The sequence below is a fragment of the Phycodurus eques genome, chromosome 7 (assembly GCF_024500275.1).
Source record: "Phycodurus eques isolate BA_2022a chromosome 7, UOR_Pequ_1.1, whole genome shotgun sequence".
NCBI lineage: Eukaryota > Metazoa > Chordata > Actinopteri > Syngnathiformes > Syngnathidae > Phycodurus > Phycodurus eques.
Window position 1 is genome coordinate 30,164,064 of NC_084531.1, and position 24,915 is coordinate 30,188,978.

The 24,915-nt window shown below is 42.8% G+C and overlaps 1 protein-coding gene across 3 annotated transcripts in view; it reads left to right on the top strand.

The window, feature by feature from the left end:
* The window catches only part of LOC133404911 (RNA-binding protein Nova-1-like), a 58,960-nt gene extending 35,305 nt beyond the window's left edge, over positions 1-23,655 (top strand). For all 3 annotated transcript variants that reach the window (XM_061681425.1, XM_061681426.1, XM_061681427.1), the window contains 2 exons: positions 13,583-13,749; positions 22,539-23,655. In XM_061681425.1, the coding sequence (XP_061537409.1) occupies positions 13,583-13,749; positions 22,539-23,558 (1,187 nt within the window). In that variant the 3' untranslated portion in view covers positions 23,559-23,655. The remainder of the gene's footprint in view (positions 1-13,582; positions 13,750-22,538) is intronic.
* The last annotated feature ends 1,260 nt before the right edge of the window (positions 23,656-24,915 follow it).

Consider the following 24,915-nt stretch of genomic DNA (forward strand, 5'->3'; position numbering starts at 1 on the left):
GTCAGTAGTGTGTGTGTGACAAGGTTATTATAGTAAAAGAAAACAAACAAAATAACAAACCAAAATTCCCCAAAACATTTTTGGAAATGAAACAAAAACAAGAATGTTATTTAAAAAAATGTTCACGAACTAAAACGAGATTTTACGTGCGCAAAACTAACAATAATTATAGCGAAAAAAAACTTGGCTTAAAAACAGACTGGGTGCAATTTCATACGGGAGGTCATGCAAGCGTATGTCGTGTCTGTTTGACGGTCACAAATCTGAAAGTCCACTGAGGAGTTTGCAATTTCGTTTTGTGCATTTCGTTGTTTTTTTTTTGTCGTGAGCGTGAGAGCGTCTCAGTAGTGCGTGTGCGAATTGTTCAGCAGTGATGGTATGAGAGCGTTTCAGTAGTGTGTGAGAGGTAAGCCTGAGTGGGGCCGCACATGCGAAAGGCCCACTGGAACAAATGGGGAGCAGATTGTTGCTGAAGATGATGTAAAGGAGCAAGCACGCCGGTCTCCATGGCCAACGAGCTGTGTTGAGTAAATGTTGTGTGTGCGAGGTCAGCGCGCTATTAAAGCCGCCAATCGCAAACATGCGCCAACGACACAACTCATTCTCTTTTTTTCTTTTTTGTACATGTTGCCTAAAACAAGAGTGTGTTATGCAACCCAAATGTGACGTCTTCATTGGCGCGCGTGTGTGTGTGTGCGTGTGTGTGTGCGTGTGTACTGCAGCTGTCGTCATGGCAACACATTTTCTGAAACATTCAATTTTTGTTGGATTTTGGAGGCCCCAAACGTGAGGTCATTGCACTCAAAGTTTTGTTTACACTGACGCGTACTTGGAAATGTTCACGGGATAACATTCATAGCACACGTGGCATCTGTAAAGCTGGTGCTGACCATATGGGATTCCGTATGCATTTCAAAACTAAAGTTGCTAAATGGTCTATGATGTGAAATGTAATGTATCATAAGTATGATCGAGTTTAGACTATAAAATGCAGCTTTTTTTTTTTTTTTGGTCCTGTTCGGTCATTCGGTCAGAATGGAGGATCTGTATCCCTTTTATGCCGGAACAGTTTTATTGTGTCACGGTGGAGTTTTTAAGCTTCCGCTGTGGTTTCTCAGTATTATAATTGATGTTTATTGAAAATCAGAATCGATCAATAGAAGAGAACAAGGTTTCTAGAAGGGAGAGAGAAATGAAGACAAAAGATAAAGCACTAATTGTCAACACGATGAGAGAAGTCAATCATTACATCATCTACAACAATGAAACATTAAATAAGAGTGTTGCATGGGGCTGTCGTGCTACATCCTGTGAGGAAAGGGCAGGACAAGATAGAACAGGACAAGGACAGGACAAGGGTCGTGAACCCGGCTGTACAGCTTAAGTGTGGTGGGATTTGACGATGACAATTAGAAAAGTCGAAAGGACAAGAGTGTGAGTGAGGGGATACCCAAGCGATTTGCATATTCATGAGTTATTTGTCGCAATAAGTGAGCGGTCCCGCACCCAGCGAAAGACTCCCAGGGGTCTGTGCCTGCGGACACATGCCAGTGAATTGACACCGTTTTGCATGCACAAAGACTGACAGAGGTGTCCTGTAATTGCTGTGCCCGCACCGCGGGGGCTGAGGACCCGAGGCGGGATCGGGCTCAGGGGTCCGCCCGAGAGCGAAAGCGTTTATTTTTATTGGATTTCTTGTTTTTTATTTAGCAGGTGCAGCTTATATACCAGTGCGCTCATTAGCCCGGATTTTATGGTCATTTCAATGTTGTTGACAATTTTATGGTCATTTTATATAATTTAGCACAACACTCCACAGCATGCATGGCATCTGGAAAGCTAAAATTAAAGTCAAAATTTTCATACACAACACATCCTAATGAAGAATTTTTATTTATTGAAAACCAAAACAAAAGTAAATGTGAAAAAGTCAAGCACAAAAAATATTAATATATTTTTAATATATTAATATATATATTAATATTTATATAAATATTATTAATATTAATATTATTATATGTATTCACAGCACTTCACTTCTGCCACATTTTTGTACCTCAACATGGAATAAATACACATTTTTCTGGAGTACACAAAATTCTACACACAACACTGCAGCCTGACAGCGTGATTTTTATTTTATTTTTTCGGGTGCAAATGTATTAATGATTTTATGACAACATGAAAAATGGTTGTTTTTTTTATTGGCAGATTCATTAAAAACAAAGAAATAAGAAAAAAAATCCTCAAAAATATATTCCCAAAATATGGCCATCACAAAACGTGTATTAGGTATTAAAACATTTTCTTGAAGTGATATTAATCATTTACATTTTTCTCAAAAATATGTTTTCTACAAAAATTAAAAAAAATTAAACTTTTTCTTGAAATTCTAAAAATTATCTTGAAAATTAAGTTTTCCCAAACATTTTTTAATTTGTAATTTATTTTCCTTGAAAACACATAACCTTTTGTCTCAAAAGATTTTTCAGAATTATCGATTTGTTTTTCAGTTCTCCAAAACAAATCCCTTAAAAACTTACAGAAAATTGACATTTCCTCAGAAGTATAAAAACATTTTCTCGAAAATTATGTTTTTCTCAAAATTGTTATTTATCTCTTAAAGATACAACAGTTTATTTGTCAAAAATATTTCCATTTTTAAAAGTCCTCCAAAAAAATGTCAAAAATGTATTTTTCTTTCGTTGACGTATAAAACATGTTTCTGGAATATTTTCAACTTTTTTACCTTTAAAAATATGTGAATATTACTTCAGAGAAAAATTCTCAAATAATTAAAGCGTTTGAACAACGCTTGACTAGTTCCACGTTTTGTTATGTTATGGCCTTATTCCAAAAGGGTTTTCATAATTTTTTTCCCCCTTAAAACATTTTAAAAGTCCTTTTGTCTCAAAACGTTTTAAGAATTATCAATTTGTTTTGTAATTCTTCCCCAAAGAATCCCTTACAAATTGTGAAAATGTACATTTTCACAAACAATTTCTCAAAATGACGTCTTTGTCAAAAATATTATTAGTGTCTTAAATATACAACAATTTCTTTCTCCAAAATGTTTCCATTTTTAAAAGTCCTCCAAAAAACGGTGAAGAATTTCCATTTTCTTTCGTTGAAGTATAAAACATGTTTCTGGAATATTTGAAACTTTTCTTTTCTTTCCTTTAAAAATATGTGAATATTGCTTTCAAGAAAAATTCTAAAAATGCTCACAAATGAAAGCGTTTGAACACATTTTGCTACGTTACAGCGTTATTCGAAAAGGGATTTAATAAGAAACGTTTTGCCTTCAAAATGGTAAAAGTCGAGCCCTGTCGATACTTTCCGCATTTGTGCATGCATTTCTTCCTTTTGTTGGGTTTCACGTGCGGATTCCGAAATGGTTTCCACGTTAGCATTCCAACAGCTAGCCTACGGTTCGCCACGTCGTAAACAACCCGCTGTGGCGTGAAGGCGGCACGCGAGGGGACGCCGCGTTTAGGGGAGCGAGGCCGAAGCGCGCGCACGTGTGGCGATATTCGATCCTTCCCGTATTCGGATTGCCGACACGAAGTCGTCCGGCGAGTTAACGAGACAGTTGGCCTGCTTTGTATTTGTGTGTGTGCGCGCGCATATTTTCCGCTGCAAAAGTGTCAAAATGTAAAAGATTTGGCGGACCCAAACCACCAATTATGGACGCTAATTTACAATTTATGTTGACGATATTATTTGATGTCATCCACTTTTTGGGCTCTTTTTTTTTTTTTTTTAATAATAATAATGTTTGTATTTTCAGTCCTTACATTGAATGAATAATAACTTGATATAACTTGAAATACTTTGATTCAATATATTAATACAATTAAATATGTATGTATAATAATGAAAAAAAAAGAAATAAAAAACAATACAAATGTAGCTCAAACTATAAAATGATAAAGTAATAATGTCATCAAAAATATGAATTCATTCAGATAAATAAAACATTACTTTATATGTAATACACTAAATTAAATTATAACAAAAATCTGAGATAAAAGCAAATAAATAAATACAACTAATACAAATAAAAATACAATAAAAGAGATAGGCGAGGGTAGGAACGTAGATCGACCGGTAAATCGAGAGCTTCGCCTTTCGGCTTAGCGCCTTCTTAACCACAACGGATCCATACAAATTCCGCATCACTGCAGACGCTGCACCGATCCGCCTGTCCGCGATTTACCGGTCGATCTCCGTTCCTACCCTCCCGAGCTGAAAGAACGAGATCCCGGATACGAGCGGCCGAAATGAGTTTCCTCCGCAGGGTGTCCGGGCTCTCCCTTCGAGAACGGCTGAGAAGCTCGGTCATCCGGGAGGATCTCAGAGTAGAGCCTTTGCTCCTCCGCATCGAGAGGAGCCAGACGAGGTGCCTCCCGGACGCACGTCCCGCCAGGGGAGGAGTCCCGGGGACGACCCAGGACACGCCGAAGAGACTACGTCTTTCGGCTGTCCAGGGAACGCCTCGGGATCCCCCCGGACGAGCTGGACGAAGTGGCCGGGGAGAGGGAAGTCGGCGTCCCCGCGAAAGCGACTGCCCCCCGCCACCCGACCTCGGATAAGCGGTAGAAAATGGATGGATGGATAAAATAGATAGAAAATATAGAAATACTAATAATTAATAATAAGTCAAATACAAATCGGACAAAAACAAAATGGTAATAAAAAATAAAATAATCATAAAAATAATGCATTATATATTAAGAAATATAATCATACAAATAATTGAAGATAAAAACCAAGATAACATAATTTTGAAAAACTTTCTTTGTTTTTTTGGGACTGCGGGCTTATGGTTGATGTTTGTGACTGTGTGTGCGTGCGTGGACTGTCAGCTGTTTTAAGCCGCCTATCTCGTCCTTACAGACTCCAACCCCCCCCAAATCCATCTCTGCACACCCCCGCCCCCTACGTGACCACAACTGCCCCTCTCTATCCTGTCAGCTGCACACAAACACACACAGCCAAAGATAGACACACACATACACGCTCGCATTAGAGGCTGAGGTTAAAGGGGAATGTTTAGATAACGGAGGCCTTGGGATGTCAAGAAGCGTAGACACTGGAATAGATGTGTGAGCGTGCGTGTCCCCCTAGAAAGACAGGTGTGAGTCCATTAATGCAGTTGTGCGACACTGGACACCCAACGAGGGAGATAAAACTCAACAAGCTGAAGACAGCCACTGTTATTATGGTGTGTGTGCGTGTGTGTGTGCGTGTGTGTGTGTGTGTGTGTGTGTGTGTGTGTGTGTGTGTGCGTGCGTGCGCGTGATGACACAAAAGCCACACACCCCCACATTTGTAGAAGGTCACGGTGCTTAAGGTGACGTGTCGCGCCGCTCAGCAAGGCCGCGCGAGCACCACCAAGCAAATGTCGCACGCGGAAAGCGGAAATTCCGGCTGCGAATGTTCGCCGCGTCGTCGTCAACTCCAACTCGGAGTCGTGCGCGGAAATCACTCGGGTGGTAATGTGTGAACCTTTGACCTCTTTTGAGGCCCGCCGTTTAAAAAAACATATTGCAATGTTTGAAGTTCACTGCTGAAAATGTGTAAAGACTGAGAACTATGTCGTACTTAATTGCGGAGATTTCACATTCAGCTGTTTTTCACGATTTCATTTTCTCGGATGAGGCTAAAACGAAGTCCAGGTACACGCTTGCGCTCGGGCGTGAGTTGGTGCCGAACTTGAGCGCCTGGCGTGGCCGCTTTAGAGCGCCTTGTTGTCAGCCATGAGTGCATGCACGTCACACAGAAAAAAGTGAGGGAGTGGGGAAATACATTTGTTAAAGTTTTAATGATGTTTATAAAGTGACCTTGAGTGCCCTAAAAAAAAAAACGACGAAAACAACCGCTGATGTTGTCCGCTTCTTTGCGGGAATGAAAGTCGCGAGTTTCCTTTTGGGGTCAGAAAAGGGGCTCAATTGTCGACCGGTTTGCAGGCGTGTTGTTAGTGTCAGCAGTGCACATCAACGGGGTCGCGGTGTGTGTGTTGCGTGCGAGTAAAGTCAGTCATTCGGTTTGAGGAGGAATTCACACGAGGTCCGGTTACTGAGCCCGCGTGTGTGCCTGCGTGCGCGCGCGTGTGGCAGATGAGGCTGCGGGCGTTGGCGTGTGCGTACGTATCGTCGGACGTGCTCAGACGAGCGGCGCTGCGCTGCGCGTGCGTGTGTTTGTTTACGAAGAGCAAAGATGCGCATTTTTGAACATAGAAAATACAAATAACCTGTCCCAGGCTTGACCTGGACGGCCGTCGTCAAACCCGGATGAGTTATTTTCTTCAAAATATGTTCGCAATTTTAAATTCTAGAAAGAAATCTTAAATGATGTTTTGCTCGCTCAAAAATATTCATTTTCTCTTGGGGAAAAAAACTTTTAAAACAAAGGTCAAAAGGTAACAATTTCCCCCCCCCCCTGACAATGTTCTCAAAAGTATGATTTTTGTTGGGAGGGGGAGGGGTTTGCGCTTGTTTGCCCGTCACTCGGAGCAACGACAGACATCCTGCTTCCAAAGTAAAAAGAGCACAAGGGAATCATGGGAGATTGTGAGGGGGTCCTCGGGGGGCGGGGGTGAGGTTAGAGGGGGCAACCCGAGCGTGATGGGAAACGGGAGGGCGGGGGGGCCGTGAGTGAGGACGGGCGAGTGCGAGCTGGCTCACAATCGCACCACGAGTCAAGTAAAAATGTGAAAAGTTTTACGGAGCAACGAGTAGAACGTCAGAATAACACCCTGCGCAATATACCGCCATACGCACGCCACGCCAGCGGGTGGCGCCGTGACGGGTTCCAAAGTGCGTGTTTGTGGCATGCAGCAAAAGTCTTGGGACATCAAGAGCTGTGTTTTTATCATCAACAGCGTTCATGTTGGCTTTGTAAAGCAGTAAATAGAATATGCACATTTACAATGGCAATTTGTCAGAATCTGGATGAAGGTGCGCACAACGGATTGTATTTTGCCTCATCATTTTAGTTGCCATTGTTGCAATGACGCTTCAAGGTCAAATCATCTTATCCCATTGAAATGTATGGAAATGCCGTCAATCTGTTGCAGCCCCCCAAAAACACCAACAATCATTTTTTGTAGCATGTTTTTCAGGAAGAAAAATAGAACCCGACAGTATTGCACTTCATAAAAACACACAGCGAGAGAAAGTATTGAATAGAATGTAACAGTTGAATAGATTAGAGTATTGAATAGATTGAAACAGTTTGTGTAGCATCATTTCCTGCTTTAGCACATTGTGCTGCTCCTTCTGCTGTGCCCGCCTTGGCCACCGGGGGCAGTATAATACAGACATACACACTGTAAAACACAAGGAAGAGTGAGCCGTACGTTGCAGTAATATTTGTCATTTTTTTAGTCGTCATTAGATGATAAAGAATATATACCTGTGACTATTAGTATCTTGTTTGTTTGTGTTTTAATATCGCTTGCTTAAAAAGATATAACTACAGCAACATTGATGTGAGTTTGTTAGCTCATCTATGGTCTTTTACATTGCGTGTTAGCATTAAGCTCGCGGACTTCCGTGAATGAAGTGGTCTGGTTCAGTACACGAAATGGAATTCTTTTTGTTTGATGTTGAGTTTGACGGTAAACTTCAAGTGGGAGGGGCGATAAACGGTCGAAGCCTCTTTTGAAAAGTCCGATTTGACTTTCTGCTGCTTGTGAAAAGGTTCGCAGCCGCCATTTTTAGCGCTCGAAGACACATTCTTTTTGCTGGCGACTCCAGACAGAAAATTGGCTGAGCGACAGCTCGTGTCATAAAAAAAAAAAAAAAAAAAAAAAAACACAACTCGTGTAAGTCAGGCTCCCTATGTACTGTATGTATTTCCGGGAACAAAAACGATAAATGTTCTTTATGAATTAGGAAGCAGTGCGCTTACGAAATCCCTTTTAGAATCCGGTCGGCCTCGGCGCGGGTCTTCGCCCGAGCGCTGACATTCTCGTTCAGTCCACTTTTTGTCAGACTTGCGTTTGTTCAAATGTTCTTTTCTGGTGGACTTGAGGTCTTTTGGAGGATTCGCTGGCGCCTGGTGTATTGGGCGGGGGCTTTGTTTGGGGGGGGGGGCAGGTTGAGGCAGCAGCTGCAGCAAATGAAGAAACGTGGGGAGGAATTTTCTCCTCTTTTCTTGCAGCTTCATTTATTTGACTTGATTCTTTACATTCAACCTATTGACACATGAAGGAATGCGGGGGGGGGGGGGGGCTTAAGGGGGGGCGGTGGGCCCCACACTGTATAAAGTCGAGAAGCCTTTTTTAAAGGTTCGTATCACACACACTTGGACGCGCACTTGTAACAACATGTGGAAGCGGTCAGGTGCACAAGCCAGAAGAACTTCACTTCCTCTCAGACATCACTTTTCGATGGCTTTTTCCTCATTGGCCGCCCTCGTTTGGACCCCCGAGCCCCACCCCCGTGAACGTGCGTGTGCATGTGCGTGTGTATGTGTGTGTGTAATAAGGCAACCATCACATTTGAATGCACAAAAGACTTGAGCGAGAACACGTCCAACTTTCCTTCCTGCTCATGATTACATCAGCACATGATCACACACACACACACACACACACACACACACATGCACACACACGCACGCGCGCGTCGATGACATCACCAGCAGCTGCATAAAATCGTTGGCATGAGTGTAATTTGTACATTTACACAGTTGAACTGTGAGTTTGTCGCCACGGTTACAGCAGCAGAAAGCCTCCATCCAATCAGGTGTCATGTGTCATGTGATGTCATCAGTTGCCTTTTTAGGCTTTCAAACACCGTTGTCATTACCGCTGGTATTTTGTTTGAAAGGTTTTGAAAAGATGAATAAAATATCCATCCATTTTCCGTACCGCTTTGTCCTCACGCGGGTGGCGAGCGTGCCGGAGCCTCCCCCAGCTATCTTCGGGCGAGAGGCGGGGTACACCCCGAACCGGTCGCCAGCCAATCGCAGGGCCCATAGAAACAAACAACCATTCGCACTCACATTCACACCTACGGGCAATTTAGAGCAGGGGTGCCCAAACTTTTTTGCCCCAAGATCTAGTTTTCAAGCAGCCAACCTCCCGCGATCGACCTTTTTTTGGGACGCGGGGGCCGCGACCACGTCTCCGGTTTGAGAGCGCAGAGCGCTACCAGTGAGCTAAAACATTCAACACAGACATTCTCGTCTACACGCGTGTCAGCGTGTAGACACGCTGAAGGTCACCTTGACTCGCATTCTGGAGCTTCCGGAGACTCTTGGCAGGAAGGAAGAATGGAAGGAAGGAAGGAAGGAAGGAAGTGAGAGGGTGGCGGCGGAGGAGGCGTTTAGCGGCGGGCGTCGCTAACAGGCGCTAATCCATTCGATGCCATCAAAGGTAGCCGACTAACGGCAGCTAATCCGCCACCTTGAGGAGATCTCCTTAATGAGCTTAAAGTCACCAACGCCTGCCTCTCTTTAGCGCCATCGTCTGTTCCTCCCGGGTACAGCGGGTGCGACTAGAGATTTGATTTATTTTGATGAAGCCGCTGTTGATTCTAATGGCTCCGTTTCTGTTTCTCTGCGAGCCTGTTTATGATGTTTGTGCGTGGAAACAATGCAAATGAATAATGCATGCTCGATAATGGAGAAAAGCTAACGATGCTAAAAACATTTCATTCGTTGATGAATCGTCTCGTGGGAATGGCTGCTAGCGGCTAGCCTCGGCGTTAGCACCACTGTCTTGCCTCCAGTTGCTTGGGATTTATTGCCTAATCTGTAAATTCTGTCGCCCTTTAGGCTGGAATTCAGCATTACAACAACAGAAACCGTCGCTTTAACGTAACATTGGTGGCACCTTGTGTATGATGATTCTCCAACATTTGTATTCTGTTTTGAAGGACCGTCAGTTGGGGGGAAAAAATTGGATTCTTCGGAAGAGGCAATTGTTGTAAATTGGCTATTATTGCTGCGTTTTGGGCCTGCATTGCTCGGATGTTGCTGAACTTTATTTTACGTCAGGCACCTTGTTGGGCAGCTAAGGGGGGTATGCGTGGGAAATGAATCGGGCATTCACTAAATATATATATATATATATATATATATATATATATATATATATATATATATATATATATATAATATATTACTGAAATGACAGCAAGATGTTAGAGGAGCTGATAGGCTTAATCAGGATTGTGTCATCTCTAATAGTAGCTTGCATGAAAATGATGATTATTATTTTTTTAATACAAACATTTTTTCCATACTGCTGGTTTAACAAGTTTTTATGATGCGTCACAGTTGGATCCTAAAACAGATTAATGGACACTACATTCTTTTCAATGTTGAAATGTTTTAGTTTTGAAATGAGAACGACTCAGAAGTCGAGCGGCCAAACGGATCATTATTATTAGCGTGCTAGCATATTAGCGCTCCGTAGTTCTCAGGTCATCGGAGAGGCAACGAGGAGGAGGAGGAGGAGGAAGGAGTGAGTCATCCGAGCAGGCGTTTAATAAAAAGCAGCCTGCATGATGATGATGGTGATGATGATGATGATGAGTGTTCCGCATGGCCGCCGCACACAGGAAGTGACGCCCTGGATTATGCTAACAGAGCTACACCGAAACCTTGATTTACCAGTGCGCCAATTTACCGGCTTTTCCAGTTACGAGCCGTCGCTTGGTGAAACCGTTTTTTTACTCTGGCAAAATTTTATCTTGGAGCGAGCTTCAGATAGGCCGAGTGACGAGAAAAAAATAAATGACGCAATTAAAGTACTGTGAGGCCCTGGCATGTGGGCAAGGAGAGCCACCGTCACCGTCGCCCTTTCAGACAATCATTTAACTGGACGAAGAGTCAAAGACACAAATATAAAATGAATACACTTGCAGTGAGCATGGTAAATGGCTAACCGGAGCTGCTGATGTCACTCACTTGGCCACGCCTCTTAAAGGCACACATCAACAAATAAATACTACTGTGTGTTTGTGTGACTTTCCGCTTAATTCGTCTTTATAAAACCAATTTACTGTGTTTTGGGGTTTTTTTGCATTCTCTTCAATTATGTTTTTAATAATTAATACGGTGATATTGTCTTTATTAAAATCATTTTGTGGTGTTTTCGCAGGTCAGGAACGGATGAATGTAATTTTCATTCACTTCGTTGGCAGCCACTCCGTAGTTAGCGCCCTCTGGTGGCCAATAGCTTCACTTAATATGATTTAATCCTGTTCATCATCCATTATTGATTCATTTCGAGAATTGAATGACTTTATTTGATTAGTGGCCGCTCCCTGAGGGGGGAATGTTTGGAATGAAGATGCGGCGGCACAGCTGTGCTGAAGCTTGGCGTGGGGCGACCCCGACAGTGTCCTGTTCGCACACACACACACACACACACACGCAGTCATGCCAAGACAATGGCCTGCTAATCCTTGCTTCTGATTGGACGGGGGCAGATTACCCAGAGGGCACCAGCTGTCGGGGAGAGGCGAGGCCCAGTTTCCTCCACACACACACGTACGCGCACGCACACACTGGCAGCCATGTCACTGCTCAAATGCTAACGCTAACGGTGACGCACGTTTGTTGACGTCCTGTAAAAGGACAAAGCAGGCAGGTAAACAAAAACGCAGCCCCATTCAGACCAACGTGGCGGCTCCAGCGTTTATTTTTAGCCTGGCCTTTTTCTTTCCACCCGTCCACGCATCCTCATCCCGGAGCAACGGCATCACTTTTTCATCATGCTTACAAATCGTCCGTTCAAAGCAGACGTGGGTAGAGTGGCCAAATATTGTACTCAAGTAAGAGTACTGTTGCTTTAGAATAATATGACTCAAGTAAAAAGTAGTCCTCCAAGTAATTACTTGAGTAAGAGCAAGAAAGTACTCAGTGAAAAAAAAACTACTCAAGTACTGAGTAACTAGTGAGTAACTTCTGATTTATTTTTACAATCAGAGCAGGATTTATGATTTATTTATTTAAAAAAAAAAAAAACTACAAAATCTGGTTGCACAAGAATGCCGTCCCTCTTAAGGACTGGCATGTGGCTGCGTTCAGAAGTTACAGATCACATTCAAAGTCATGTTTAAGGGGAGTCCACACACACCTGCCACCATTTCCATTTTGAAGTGGAAAAACAACAACAACAACACATGTGCAGGCCTTACAGAAACATTATTTGCTTGCCCAGAAGATGCATGTTTAACAGTTACTTGTGACCATAAAATAATGCTAATGTTGCCGTATGCACTGCCAGAACAACAGCAAAAGCTTCCGCAATTTAGTTTTCTTAAGTCAGAAGTCGGCTGAAATGTCCAAGTTGGGGCAGCGACAAAACTACGCTGCATGTTAAAGTTGTTGTTTTTCGTAGTCTGTAACGTATACGGCTGTCACGACTCACTTTGATCGGCGCGCGAAGCCCAATAGATAACTTTTGCGTGCGGACATGTGACTTTGTTGTGCCGTTTGATTGATGACCTTGAGTCAAACGTCACTGTGGTAATCACGACGGATTATAGCAACGGTGCCCGATACGGAAGTCGAAAGCAGGTCTAAAAATCGATTCCGCATCATTGAGAAATGAAAGTAGCGAGTGGCATGTAGATTATTGTAACACAGTAAAGGTAAAGGTACCGTTTCTTCTTAACATAAATACTCGAGTAAAAGTAAAAAGTATGCTTCATTACAACTACTCTAACAAGTCCAATTTATCCAGAACGAGTAGATGTAGCGTGTTCCTAGCCACCTCTGCTTCAAAGTGATGACGCTTGAGTTTGTCTTTGAAGGGTCCCTGGAAAATGGTTCTAAAATAACGGCTTTAATCCAAAGTGGCAGACTTCCTGTGTCTTCTTGCTCATGATGCCATCTTGAGCTCTCCTCCAATTTCATGTTGCTGTGGGAAACCGATTCCAGGGGGATGAATTTCCAAAGAATTCTTGTGCATGTGATGTTATTGGAGTTTGCGTTTTCTGCCAAGTCATCAAATTTCACCAACATGCTCCACCAAAACTTAACAATGTATCAAAATTTACTGTTGTCCATCTGTCCAGTGTAGGGGCTTCAACATTCGTAGCAATAGGACAAAGTCTCAAGAACAAATTTGTCTTTTAAAGACGCATGGAAATGTCCAAATTGACCCTAAACTGGCCGCTTCAAACCAAAATGGCCGACTTCCTGTGTATTTTCGGGCATGGCTTCTTGAGACTTTTTTTTGTGGGTCTAATCGTGGTAGACTTGTCTATCGAATTTCATGTTGCTAAGTCAAACTGACTTCAGGGGCTGAATTTGCAAGACGGTTCGTGTTTTATGGTCAAATTAACCCTATAAGGGGTGTTGGGAACCAAAATGGCCGACTTCCTGTGCCTTTTTGGGCATTTTGTGGGTCCACTCATCATGGACATGTCTAACAATTTTCATGTTGCTAAGTTAAACTGGCTTCGGGGGCTGAATTTTCCCCAAAAAATGCCTGTCACCACTACTGATTTTAAACTTTTGAATTTGGATGGTTCTGCGAGTAACTTGTTAAAGAGTCCAAAACCAATTTGTCGTGAGAACGGAAAAGTTGAGGTTGTCGTTTTTGCGTGTGCAGGCACCACCGAGCGGGTGTGTCTGGTTCAGGGCACGGTGGAGGCGCTCAACGGCGTCCACGACTTCATCGCAGAGAAAGTACGAGAGATGCCGCAAAGCAGCCAGAAGTCCGAACCCGTCAGCATCCTGCAGCCGCAGACCACCGTCAACCCTGACCGCATCAAACAGGTCAGTGCTAGACTATTTTACTAAGATCCTGGACTATTCTCTGTGTGTAAGGTTTGTATTTATGAAGTCAGACCTCCATCAACCCTGACAAAATAAAACAGGTCTGTTCTCGACTATTCTAGTCTAGTCTAGATTTGTCTATTGTGGTCTAGTCTACTCTAGCCTAGGCTGTTGCATTTCAGTGTAGACTAGTAAATTATTGACGAGTCTTTTGTGTTCCAGTCTATTCGAGACAAATCAATTCTAGTCTATCCTGGCCGAGTCTATTGTAGTCTACTGTATTGTATTGTTCATCTATTCTATTGTAGTCTATTCGAATGCAGTCTATTGTGTTGTAGTCTATTCTAGTGGACTGTGTTCAGGTGTATTCTAGTCTAGTCCATTGCACTCTAGTCTTATCATAGTCTTACCACGCTAGCCTTGTTCTAGCCTTGTTGTAGCCGATCCTTGTTTATTCTATTCAAGTCAATTGCGTTCCAGTCTCTTATAGTCTATTATATTGTATTCTTTTATCGTCGATTGTGTTCTGCTCTATTCTCTCCAGTCTTTTGTAGTTATGTCTATTTAATTATAGTATGTTCAAGTATAGTCTGTTGTGTTGTAGTCTATTCTAGACTGGTCTATTGTGTTCGAGTCTATTCTTTTCCAGTTTAGTCAATTGTGTTGTAGTTTATTCTAGACTGGTCTATTGTGTTCTTGTGTATACTTTTCGAGTCTAGTCAACTGTGTTGTAGTCTATTCTATACGATTATGTTCGAGTCTGGCCTAATCTAGTCAATTGTGTTCTCGTCTATTCTCCTGTCTGGTAGTCCAGACGATTATGTGTATGAGACGAGTCTAGTGTACTCTGTTCTCTTCTGCGTCTGTGAGCCTTTCCCCCCCCCCCCCCCCCCCCCCCACAAAACCCCAAATGTGGAGGGCGTTATCAAGGCGTCAAGACTAAGGTCTGGCGGGAAAGCAGGGACAGGAAACAGGAAACAGGAAGTGATGGCAAAGGGAGGAGACTGAGTGCGGAAGATTTGGCGCATGGCGGGAAAATGACACACACACACGCACACGCAAAGAGAGCCCCTGCTCAAGTTAACAACAATTAGTCTCATTGATCACGAATTTGGCTATTAGCTTTCTCTCTATTAATGAACAATGCTTATCGACTAGTTGGGTCTGGCAGTTTTAGCATCTATTGACAGATCAGGTCTGCCGAAGGGCGTTTTAGACACACACACACACACACAGCATCTGTATAGTAATTAAAAAGGCGGTTTAGAAATTTGCGGCTAATGATGCTAACGTCAACCCTCAACTAATGAGAAAGAAACTAAAAATAGGCTGATAATTGAGGAAAAAAGCGACTTGCAACAAATCAAGCCACTTTTTGTGGTATTATTGGAGACTTGTGGACACTCTGAGACTCCCTCCAGAGAGTGTCACCTGACGCCATGGTTTGCTAACTTAACCGGCTCCCCCCATTAAGCCAGCCGCCGTAGAGATTGGATTGTACTTCATTGACAAGCCGACCAGTTACACTTAGTCAAATAGTGTAGTGGATCCGTGTGGACACATCGCAAAAAATAAAAACAACACTACATACTAAAAGCTCATGAGTTTGTTGATGGTTTGAATGTTAAAAAAAAATAATAATCTAACTTGCTACATGCTAACAGCTATTGAGTTTGTCCATGGTTTGAACATTGATTGGTTGATTTGTATTTGTCTCCAACAAGCACAAGCATAAACATAAAAATGTACTAATAAAAACTAGATACAAAAATAAACATGACAAATCAAAGAAACAACATGCTACATGCTAATTTCCAATGTGGTTGTCAACGGTTTTAACATGTAACGACTAAAACATGCTAGCTGCAAACAGCTATTGAGTTTGGCGATGGTTTGAACTCAAGTGATCCAAGAAACAACAAGCTAGATGCTAAAGGCTAATGAGTCTGTTGACAGTTTAAACATGTAACGAATCAAACATGCTAACAGCTATTGAGTTTCTCGATGGCTTGAATTCAAGTAATCCAAGAAAAGAAACGCTACACGTTAAAGGCAAATGAGTTCGTCGACATTTTGAACATATAATGAATCAAACATGCTACATGCTAACAGCTTATGAGTTTGTCGAAGGTTTGATCATGTAATGAATCTAACATGCTACATGCTAACAGCTAATGTGTTTGTTGAGTGATTCAACATGATTAAGCCAAGAAACAACATGCAAACAACTAATGAATTTGGCGATATCTTGAACACTTATTGAATCAAACACGATATGTGCTAAATGCTAATGAGATTATTAATGATTTGAACATGACTTATCCAAGAAACAACATGCTAAATGCTAACAGCTAACCAAAAAAAAAAAAAAAAAAAGTATCAAACATCCCAAGTATAAAACATTACATGATACGTGTGAGTGTCTCAAGAATGTGTGCCCTTGCGGTCGAGGTTAAGTCAAAGAATTTGTGCGCCTCGTAAATTATCTCAGTTAGCAGCAGCTGCCGGTCACGGTGGCGGCTGTCGTTAACGAGAGCAGTCGGGGCCCATCAATCACCACGAAACAACACGTACCCCTTTATCACTTTTGTCTCGCCGTCACCGACATCGATGAGAAGAAACTTAAGCCACCACTTGAAATAGACTCAACACTCTATTATTCGTGTGTGTGTGTGTGCGTTCATATAAATAGAGTGACAGAAGGCTTGTCCCTCCATTACAAGCTAAAGATAGCTAACTAGCATTGCTCACCATCTTAACTTTTAGCTGGCTAATGTGAAAAATAGTACAGAGTGACAAGGGGCTTCTCCCTCCATGACAAGGCAAAAACAATTGCTAACTAGCATAGATATTAGCTCACTAAAGTAGAAAATGAAAAAAAAGGTCTCATTTATTATCCACGTTTTAGCTAAATAATACTAAGAGTGACAAGAGATAGCTAACTAGGCTAGTTCTGAGTGTGCTAAAGTAAAAAATGCCTTGCGACTTTAAAATTGTCTAGCTCATTTTGCACATTTTGGCTAAAGACTACCTCCCTCCATTGCAAGCTAAGGCTAACTAGCACGCCTAACTAGCCTAGCTATTAGCTTTCTAAAGTGTCTTACAACATTAAAAATTGTGTAGTTTAGTTCAGTGGTTGTCAAACGTTTTAAGCCAAGTACCACCTAATAAAATACTTAATTCTCCAAGTGCCACCACTACGGAAGCGTATTGCATTCACTTGCATTTAAAAAAAAAAAAAATCAGCTTTTCTGAGTAATCTTTTTGAGGGCTTTTGTTTTTTTTGAATATTTTTTAATGTTTTTCTGAGTATCTTTTTCTGTTTTTCTGACTAATTATTTTTCTGTCTGACCCCCCCCCCGTTTTATGACTATTTTGCCCCTGTTTTTTTTCCGAGTCTTTTCTTTCCTGTTTTTGTGAGTAATTCTCCCCCCCCCTGTTTTTCAGACTATTTTTTTCTGTTTTTCGGACTATTTTTTTTCCCTAATGACTAATAATAACAATACCATCTGTGTGACTCCATGACAGGAGTATCTCTCAGTGTCTTAAACCCATATCAAAATAAAACTTGATCAAACCAAATAAGCCGATCATGTTGCTTACTACGGAGTCCGCAAAGAGTCACTTGCAGTTCGCAGGTTCTCGCGTGTTCGATGTCTCCCGATAACTCAGAAATTGTTTTTCAGAAAAACAGCCGGAAAAAAATGCGTCAGAAAAACAGGAGTTTTTTTTTTTTTTTTTTAAATCCAAGTGAATGCAATACGCCATGACCAACATCAAAATACATAGTGGAGTATCCATCAAAAACGAGACAGCGGTTTCATTGCTAAAAAGTATGTTTAATATTATTGTTATCGGCTATTATGCACGGTTTGAACATTAACACTGCGCTTAAACATAAGAAAAGAAAAAGAAAAAACATTGACCTAAATAATGATTATATTCAAGAGTGTTGTACATAAAAGTTAAATAAAATTTTTTACCTAAATGAAAGTTTTAAAACAAACAGTTCTTTAAGATTAAATGCAAATGTACTAAAAAGTTAAATACTGTACAACTGAACTGTACTTGTGATTCTTTGACGTATCCTAGAAGGAGCCCATGTACCACACTTTTACAAGCACCGGTCTCTTTTTATTTGACTTGTTTTGGCGAAATAGTTCCAATTGACAGAAGGGTTCCATCCCTCCATGACGAACTCGAGATGGCGACCAAGTCATTGGCTGACGAACACCACGTGGGGGGCAGGATTATGTAAACACAACAAAAGATTGACTTGGTTGTTTCGTTTCACAATTGACGGGTGGGCATGCTCTTACCAACTATTTGGATACTAACGTTGAAAGGTAAATTTTCCATAGACTTGTAGACTAAAACATGTTAAGTGTTTAGCGGCGAGCTACTAGCGTCTGCGCTTCTGTTGTGATTTTCACAGCGACTGTTTTTGTCCGTGAAGTCTTACACGCACGCACGCACGCACACACACGGATTTATACTGTTGACCGCAGTCTGGCCACTTCCTATGTCTATTTCCTGTCACCTTTGACCTCAGCCTTGGACACCTGTTTCCTACTTCCTGTTATTGCCTCTGTTGGCACAAGGTCCCCAAAATGTCTGCCTCACGTTAAACATGCAGACGTGGACTTTTGCTGGAGACCAATACAAAAATATTGGATCATTTGTATTTGCAAATTAGACTTATGATTAGTGTGAGCGTCTACATCATTGCGAGTCATGTCATATTTGTTGCATTAATTTAGGGTTTTTTTCCCCTCTAATTGGTTTATTAAAATGTATTTATTCATTTTTTTAACTTCATTTATGTGATAAAATAATTTGTAATTTATTTATTTAAAATAGGAAATAAAACATATTAGTAGAAACAAATATATCTTACATAACATTTTAAAATACTTTGTTTATTTTATAAAATAATTGGTTCATTAAAATTGATTTATGTGTTATTCCTTTACTTGATGAACTATTTGGTAAATTTTTATATTTAAAATCAGAATATAACATATTATTAATAAATATAAAATATTCCTCATTTTTTTCATACATGTAAATTACATGTACAATTACAATTACAATATTTACTTGTATTTATTCATTTGGAGATAAAGATTTTTAACCCTGTAAACTACTGTGAGTTGCAATTGTGTATGAAAAGCATCTTATGAATCAAGTTTGACTGATTGAAATAATTGGTTAATTAATTACAATGAAATTATTTATCAATAATACAATGTTAAAATGAGAATTAATTATTTTTATGATGAAAAGAAACTATTTTGAATCGATGTTTAGCAATGTTTTATTTTTAGACAATAATTGGTTCATTATTTATAATGAAATTAATTATAGTCAAATGAAAAACAAGAATTGTTTTCTCTATTGAAAATAATGTATTTGACATATCCTACATACACTTTTGATATCCCCTGATGCCGCACTGCCAATACATACAAAGTGTGTGTGCTTAAAAAATGGTTTCGCGTTTGCAGTTCACACGAGCGCGCACATGCACCAAAGTATGTGGCGACAGGAAAAGAACAACAAAACAACAACACGATGTCTGCTAGTAATCACGCACACATACACACGCACACTCAGGAAGTGTCGGGCCGCTGCCAAGGAAGAAGCCATTTCACTTGGTTGTCCTGTTTCCAGGAGATGTAGATGTACATTTTTTTGTTTTGTTTTTGGTCCAATCAGATTCCAACCTGTATGTGTTGCCATTAGTGCTCGGATTCGCGCCCTAAAATCCCGTTCGCTATTCATATTGACAGTAAAGAAAGACTAGCGAATCGCAATCGAATTGTTACTCCTTGTACTATTCGAAATAATAGTCCAACAAATGTGATTATTAGTTCTATTGAACCGGTAAGAGACTACGCTGACACGTTTTGACCGACACATTTTAGCTGCCACGTCTCCACACAGAAATGTCTTTTTATTTTTGTTCGCTTACTTCAACTAGGATCCCTCGCCGTACCTTGGCCACGGGTAGAATCCCGGCTCTGTTTTGCCCTCGTCGTCGGTGCCATAAATCCTGGCGGACAGGACCGAGCCAACTTAGCCTGGCGGCTACCTAGCCGTTCTAGCGTTCATCTAGTGTTGAATAAACGTTCTCTTGTTCAGTCTGCTGCGGTCGCCCTAAAGCGATGTGGAATTTTCAGCTTCTGTTGCGGTGCTTCTGTTTATCCGTGCAGCTCATTGGAGTTTCCTTTAGCGGAGCGCTTTATGGAGATCTCAGTGAAGTTGCAATGTGTACAAGCACAGAGGCGATGCGCACTAAGTCAAAATGGCGGCACCCGTGGGCAGCATTGCAGCGCTTGTAAGTAAGTAAGGAGTATTTTATTCTTTAACTCGTTTTGATTCAAATGCAAAAATGGTGATTTGGGATTCGTTTTTCCATTGAGATTCACAAGTGAATCAGAATCCCCACTGATTCGTTCGTAGCCGTCCGTTGCAGTGCGAGTGTGCTCTGCCCAGGGCCTTCGCAATCCTTCAGTTGCGCAGGCCCGTGTAACGTAAACGATTAGCAACGGGGCTACGTTTCAAATTCAACTTTGATGAGGTCAGCATTTTTTCCGTCGTCCGATCGGTTGGTCAGAGCGGAACCCGTTCCAGCCACTAGTAGAATCGGAGTTCTTGGAGATAAACGGGAACGTTGCAAAAGTGCGAGGAGGAGGACGAAGAGGAGGAAGCTCATTAGTACAGAGAACCACACGAATAAAAGATGGAGGATGTGATTGTTAGACAAGAACCAGACGTGGCTTCTGTTTATACGCCCACTTCTTCTTCTGCGTACGTGTGTGTGCGCGCGTGTGCGTGGCGAATGTGTCAAATCTTTTTCAACTACCTCCCTCAGTGCTTGTTACCTTTATTTTATTTTCTGTTTTAATCACTCGCCTTTTGGTACCCCACCTCACAAAAAAAGTTGAAGAACTTGGTTGCTTTCCATTTGATTTATTTTACCAAAATATATTTCCACAAATTTCTCTTTAAATTAAAAAATATATACATTTCTTAATTAAAATAAAACAATCAAATGGAATGGAATGGAATGCAGGATATGGGAAATGGAATATCTAAATGTTTGCTTTTTCCTATCTATTTATTTTTTCTATTTCTATTTTCTATTGTTTTTATTATCTATTCTTTAAAGAATACATTCTAAAATAAAATTAATAATGTAATAGTAATAATAATAATAGTCATCATGACTTACATTTTTTTAAAGGAAAAACGAAAAGTGATATGTTCCAATTTAAAAAATAAAACGTGCATACATTTTTTAAAGGAAAAAAAAATCCTTCAGAAAATACTGAAATCAAAAGTGTTTTGAACAAACCTTGCAAATAAAAAAATATGAATCATGAAATGATATAAAAGATATTCACAAAACGTTTACTTAACCTCTACCAAAAGCATTCTGCCTTGCGTGTGCGTGCAAGTGTGTGCGCGCATGTACCGGCTGCCTCTCGTCTCAATACGTACTGGAGCTGTTTCCATGGCAACAGTGACCCCCTGAGTCTTTTTTTCTTTCTTTCTTTTTTTTTTTAAACCAACTCCCCCCCTCAACTCAACAGTGTCCTCTACTCTCTCTCGTCAATGTTTTGTTTTTCACCTTGTTGCCATGGCGACACTGCACCGTCCTCCACATCTCCCGCATCCTCTCTCACTGGCGTTCACGCTCGCTTTCTCGTTCTCGCCGCATTCGAGCGGCGCTTCGCGTCTGGCAGGTGGTACGCGTCCTGTTCAAGGCCGCCAGACGCGCCATCAATATGAAAAACAACAAAAAACAGTCACATGTACTCGCATTTTATGAAGTGTGTTCAAATTCCAGAAAGAAAATGTGTTTTAAAAATTAAAAAAAATGGTGTTTTAAAAATTAAAATTAGTTTTGAAGTTGAGTTTGTTAATATTTATTAAAACAACAACGCACTCACTTTTGTCAAATAAAATAAAAAAATATTAATATATATTATCAATGTGTTCAAATATATTTTAAAAATGATGTGTTCAAATTTATTCTTTAAAATGTGTTCAAATACAAAAAACACCCCAAATTTTCAAATGTATTTTTAAATATAATAGTCAAATTAAAAACAAAATTAACTAAAATTATTTCTTTTTTAAATGTGCTCAAATTGATTTAAAAAAGACAATTTCTTTCTGAAAAGTTGAAATTTAAACTTGTGTTCAAGTTGTGTCAATTCAAATAAAAAATGAATAATATTAATAGCTCGTATTACAGTAAGACGTTCTCACGTTTACTTGAAAAAGTAGGAATAATGTTTCCTAAGCTTCCAACGAGCAGGTGTGAAATTGCATGTAACCGCCATATTTCGAATTTGCGCTTTAGGTCGCGCTGAGCGCTTTCACCAAAATCGCATCGCTGAACGGACGAGACGTCGCAATAATTTAGGTTTCTGGCATTTCAAAAATCTTTACACGAGTAGAAAGGTTCACCACCCCAGCTCACATTTGCCTGCGCGACGCTAGCACAGCTTTGCGCGCTCATTTGCACCCGCCTTTCAGACCCGCAATTTAAAGACGCCAAATCGGGTTCGATAAAACACATCGCGCGTGCTAAATTCGACTATTCGCATACACTCCCGCTGTATCGCGCAAAATGAACGGCAGACGCAATCCGGTTGGACGATCAGCTTCCGCATCCGTCTGCGCGAGCGATCCAGTTTGTGTCCGGTTTAGCAAATCCGGCCCTACGCCTCTGATACGAAGGATTCGTAACGTTTGTTTGTCGTCTTTTCCGGCAGGCCAAGCTGATCGTGCCCAACAGCACGGCGGGCCTGATCATCGGCAAGGGCGGCGCCACCGTCAAGGCGGTGATGGAGCAGTCGGGCGCCTGGGTGCAGCTGTCGCAGAAGCCCGAAGGCATCAACCTGCAGGAGCGCGTGGTCACCATCAGCGGCGAGCCCGAGCAAAACCGCAAGGCGGTCGAGATCATCGTGCAGAAGATCCAAGAGGACCCGCAGAGCTCGTCCTGCCTCAACATCTCCTACTCCAACATCACCGGGCCCGTGGCCAACTCCAACCCCACCGGCTCGCCGTACGCCAACTCGGCCGAGGTCATGCCGGCGGCGGCGGCGGCGGCGGCGACCGCCTCTTCGCTCCTAGGCCAGGCGGGGCTGGCGGGGGTGGGCGCCTTCCCCACCACCGTGTCCAGCCTGTCGGGCAACGACCTGCTCACCATCACGTCCGCCCTCAACACGCTGGCCAGCTACGGCTACAACACCAACTCTCTGGGGCTCGGGCTCAACCCGGCCGCCGCCTCGGGGGTACTCGCCGCCGTGGCCGCCAACGCCAACCCGGCCGCCGCCGCCGCCGCCAACTTGCTGGCATCCTACGCCAGCGACGCGTCCACCAGCGCCGCCCACCAGGCGGCGGGGCTGGGCGGCTTCTCCTTGGGCTCGCTGGCCGCCGCCACCGGGGCCACCAACGGCTACCTGAGCGCCGCTTCGCCCCTGGTGGCGTCCTCGCTGCTGGCCACCGAGAAGCTAGCGGAGAGCGCCAAGGAGGTGGTGGAGATCGCCGTGCCCGAGAACCTGGTGGGCGCCATCCTGGGCAAGGGCGGCAAGACGCTAGTGGAGTATCAGGAGCTGACGGGCGCCCGTATCCAGATCTCCAAGAAGGGCGAGTTCATCCCGGGAACCCGGAACAGGAAGGTGACCATCACCGGATCGCAGGCGGCCACCCAAGCGGCGCAGTACCTGATCAGCCAGAGGATCACCTACGAGCAGGGGGTGCGTGCCACCAACCCCCAGAAGGTGGGCTAACCCACCGTGCCCACGAGGAATCACGAGAGGGAAGAGGAGAGGAGAGCGTCCCCACCATATACCCCACCCACCCACCTCGGCATCGTCTTCTCAGTACCCCCCCCCCCCCCCCCCCAAAAAAAAAGAAGTGCTGAGACGACAAAAACATGTAAAATGTAAATAAGTTTTATTACTTAACGTCTTTATGGACTTTTTATTCCTTTTTGTTGCGTAAATTAAGATGTTTGTTTGGTTTGTGTACTGTGGACACGCTGAATGACAGGAAGTAGGGGAGGGGAGGGGAGGGGAGGCCCCCCCCCCCCAGCCTCCTCCCCACCTCCTGCAGGGTTTTTCTTGGTTCAGTTTGCCCCTCCCCCTTTTCGGCCCTCGTGAGGGTTCCACGACTGCAAAGGTGTGCGTGTGACGGAACAAACGCACCCTCTAACCCCGAATCCCGGCCCGAACCCCCCCCCCCCCCCCCCCCCCCCAGCCCACTCCAAATCTTCCGTCCCATGTTGATGACATCATGCAGTGAGCGTGATGACATCATCGCTATTTAATCCTATCCAGAGGAGTTGAATGTAAATGTTTTAATTTAATGTTTTTGGACTGCAGATGAATGCTAACGCCACATAGTGTAATATATGTCTTATTTAAGCCGGGTGGGCACCTATGTTTGAGGTCCCCTTGTTAGCGGCCCAACCAACCCCCCCCCCCCCCCCTCACCCTATCCTGACCCGGTTTATCCTCCCTGGCGCCCGCTAACACGTAAAACGGAGTCCCTGCTGGGAAACGCACTTGGGACTAACTACTGAAAAACAGGCGGCGAGGGTGGCAGAGTTCAAAGGTTACTGGCGTGCTATTTTTGTGGGTTTTTTTGTGCTGTTTTTTTTTGTTTGTTTTTTTGTTTTTTACAGTCTGAGTACACTGAATTGTTGTCTTAATGCACTGTGAAGTGAGGGGACGCAACTGGACGACTTTTTTGTATGGCAGGGAACACTGACGAATATGAAATATCAGTTATTATATATGAATATTCCGCTTCAGAAGGCATACGGAGAGCCGGTCGTCAATCGAGAAAGCGGGGGGCGTCGGGAGCGGGGGGCCGACTTTGCCCCCATCAATAGGACTTTCCCCCGCGCCGTCGCGCGTACTTCCGGGTGGCAAACGACGCAGCTGCGGGAACCGAACGAGAAAGCGCTGCGATGAAGATCGGAGTCTTCTTCTGCTGTTTGAACGTGCGGCGTGTCAGCGGAAAAGTTGACGTTCCGTGAGGTCGGCGGAACGCCGGCTGTAATTTACATTTCAACAGGTACGTTGACTCCAAAACGCGCCTGATGCAAACGGAGACGGCGTTCACGTGACCGGCGAGTTAACC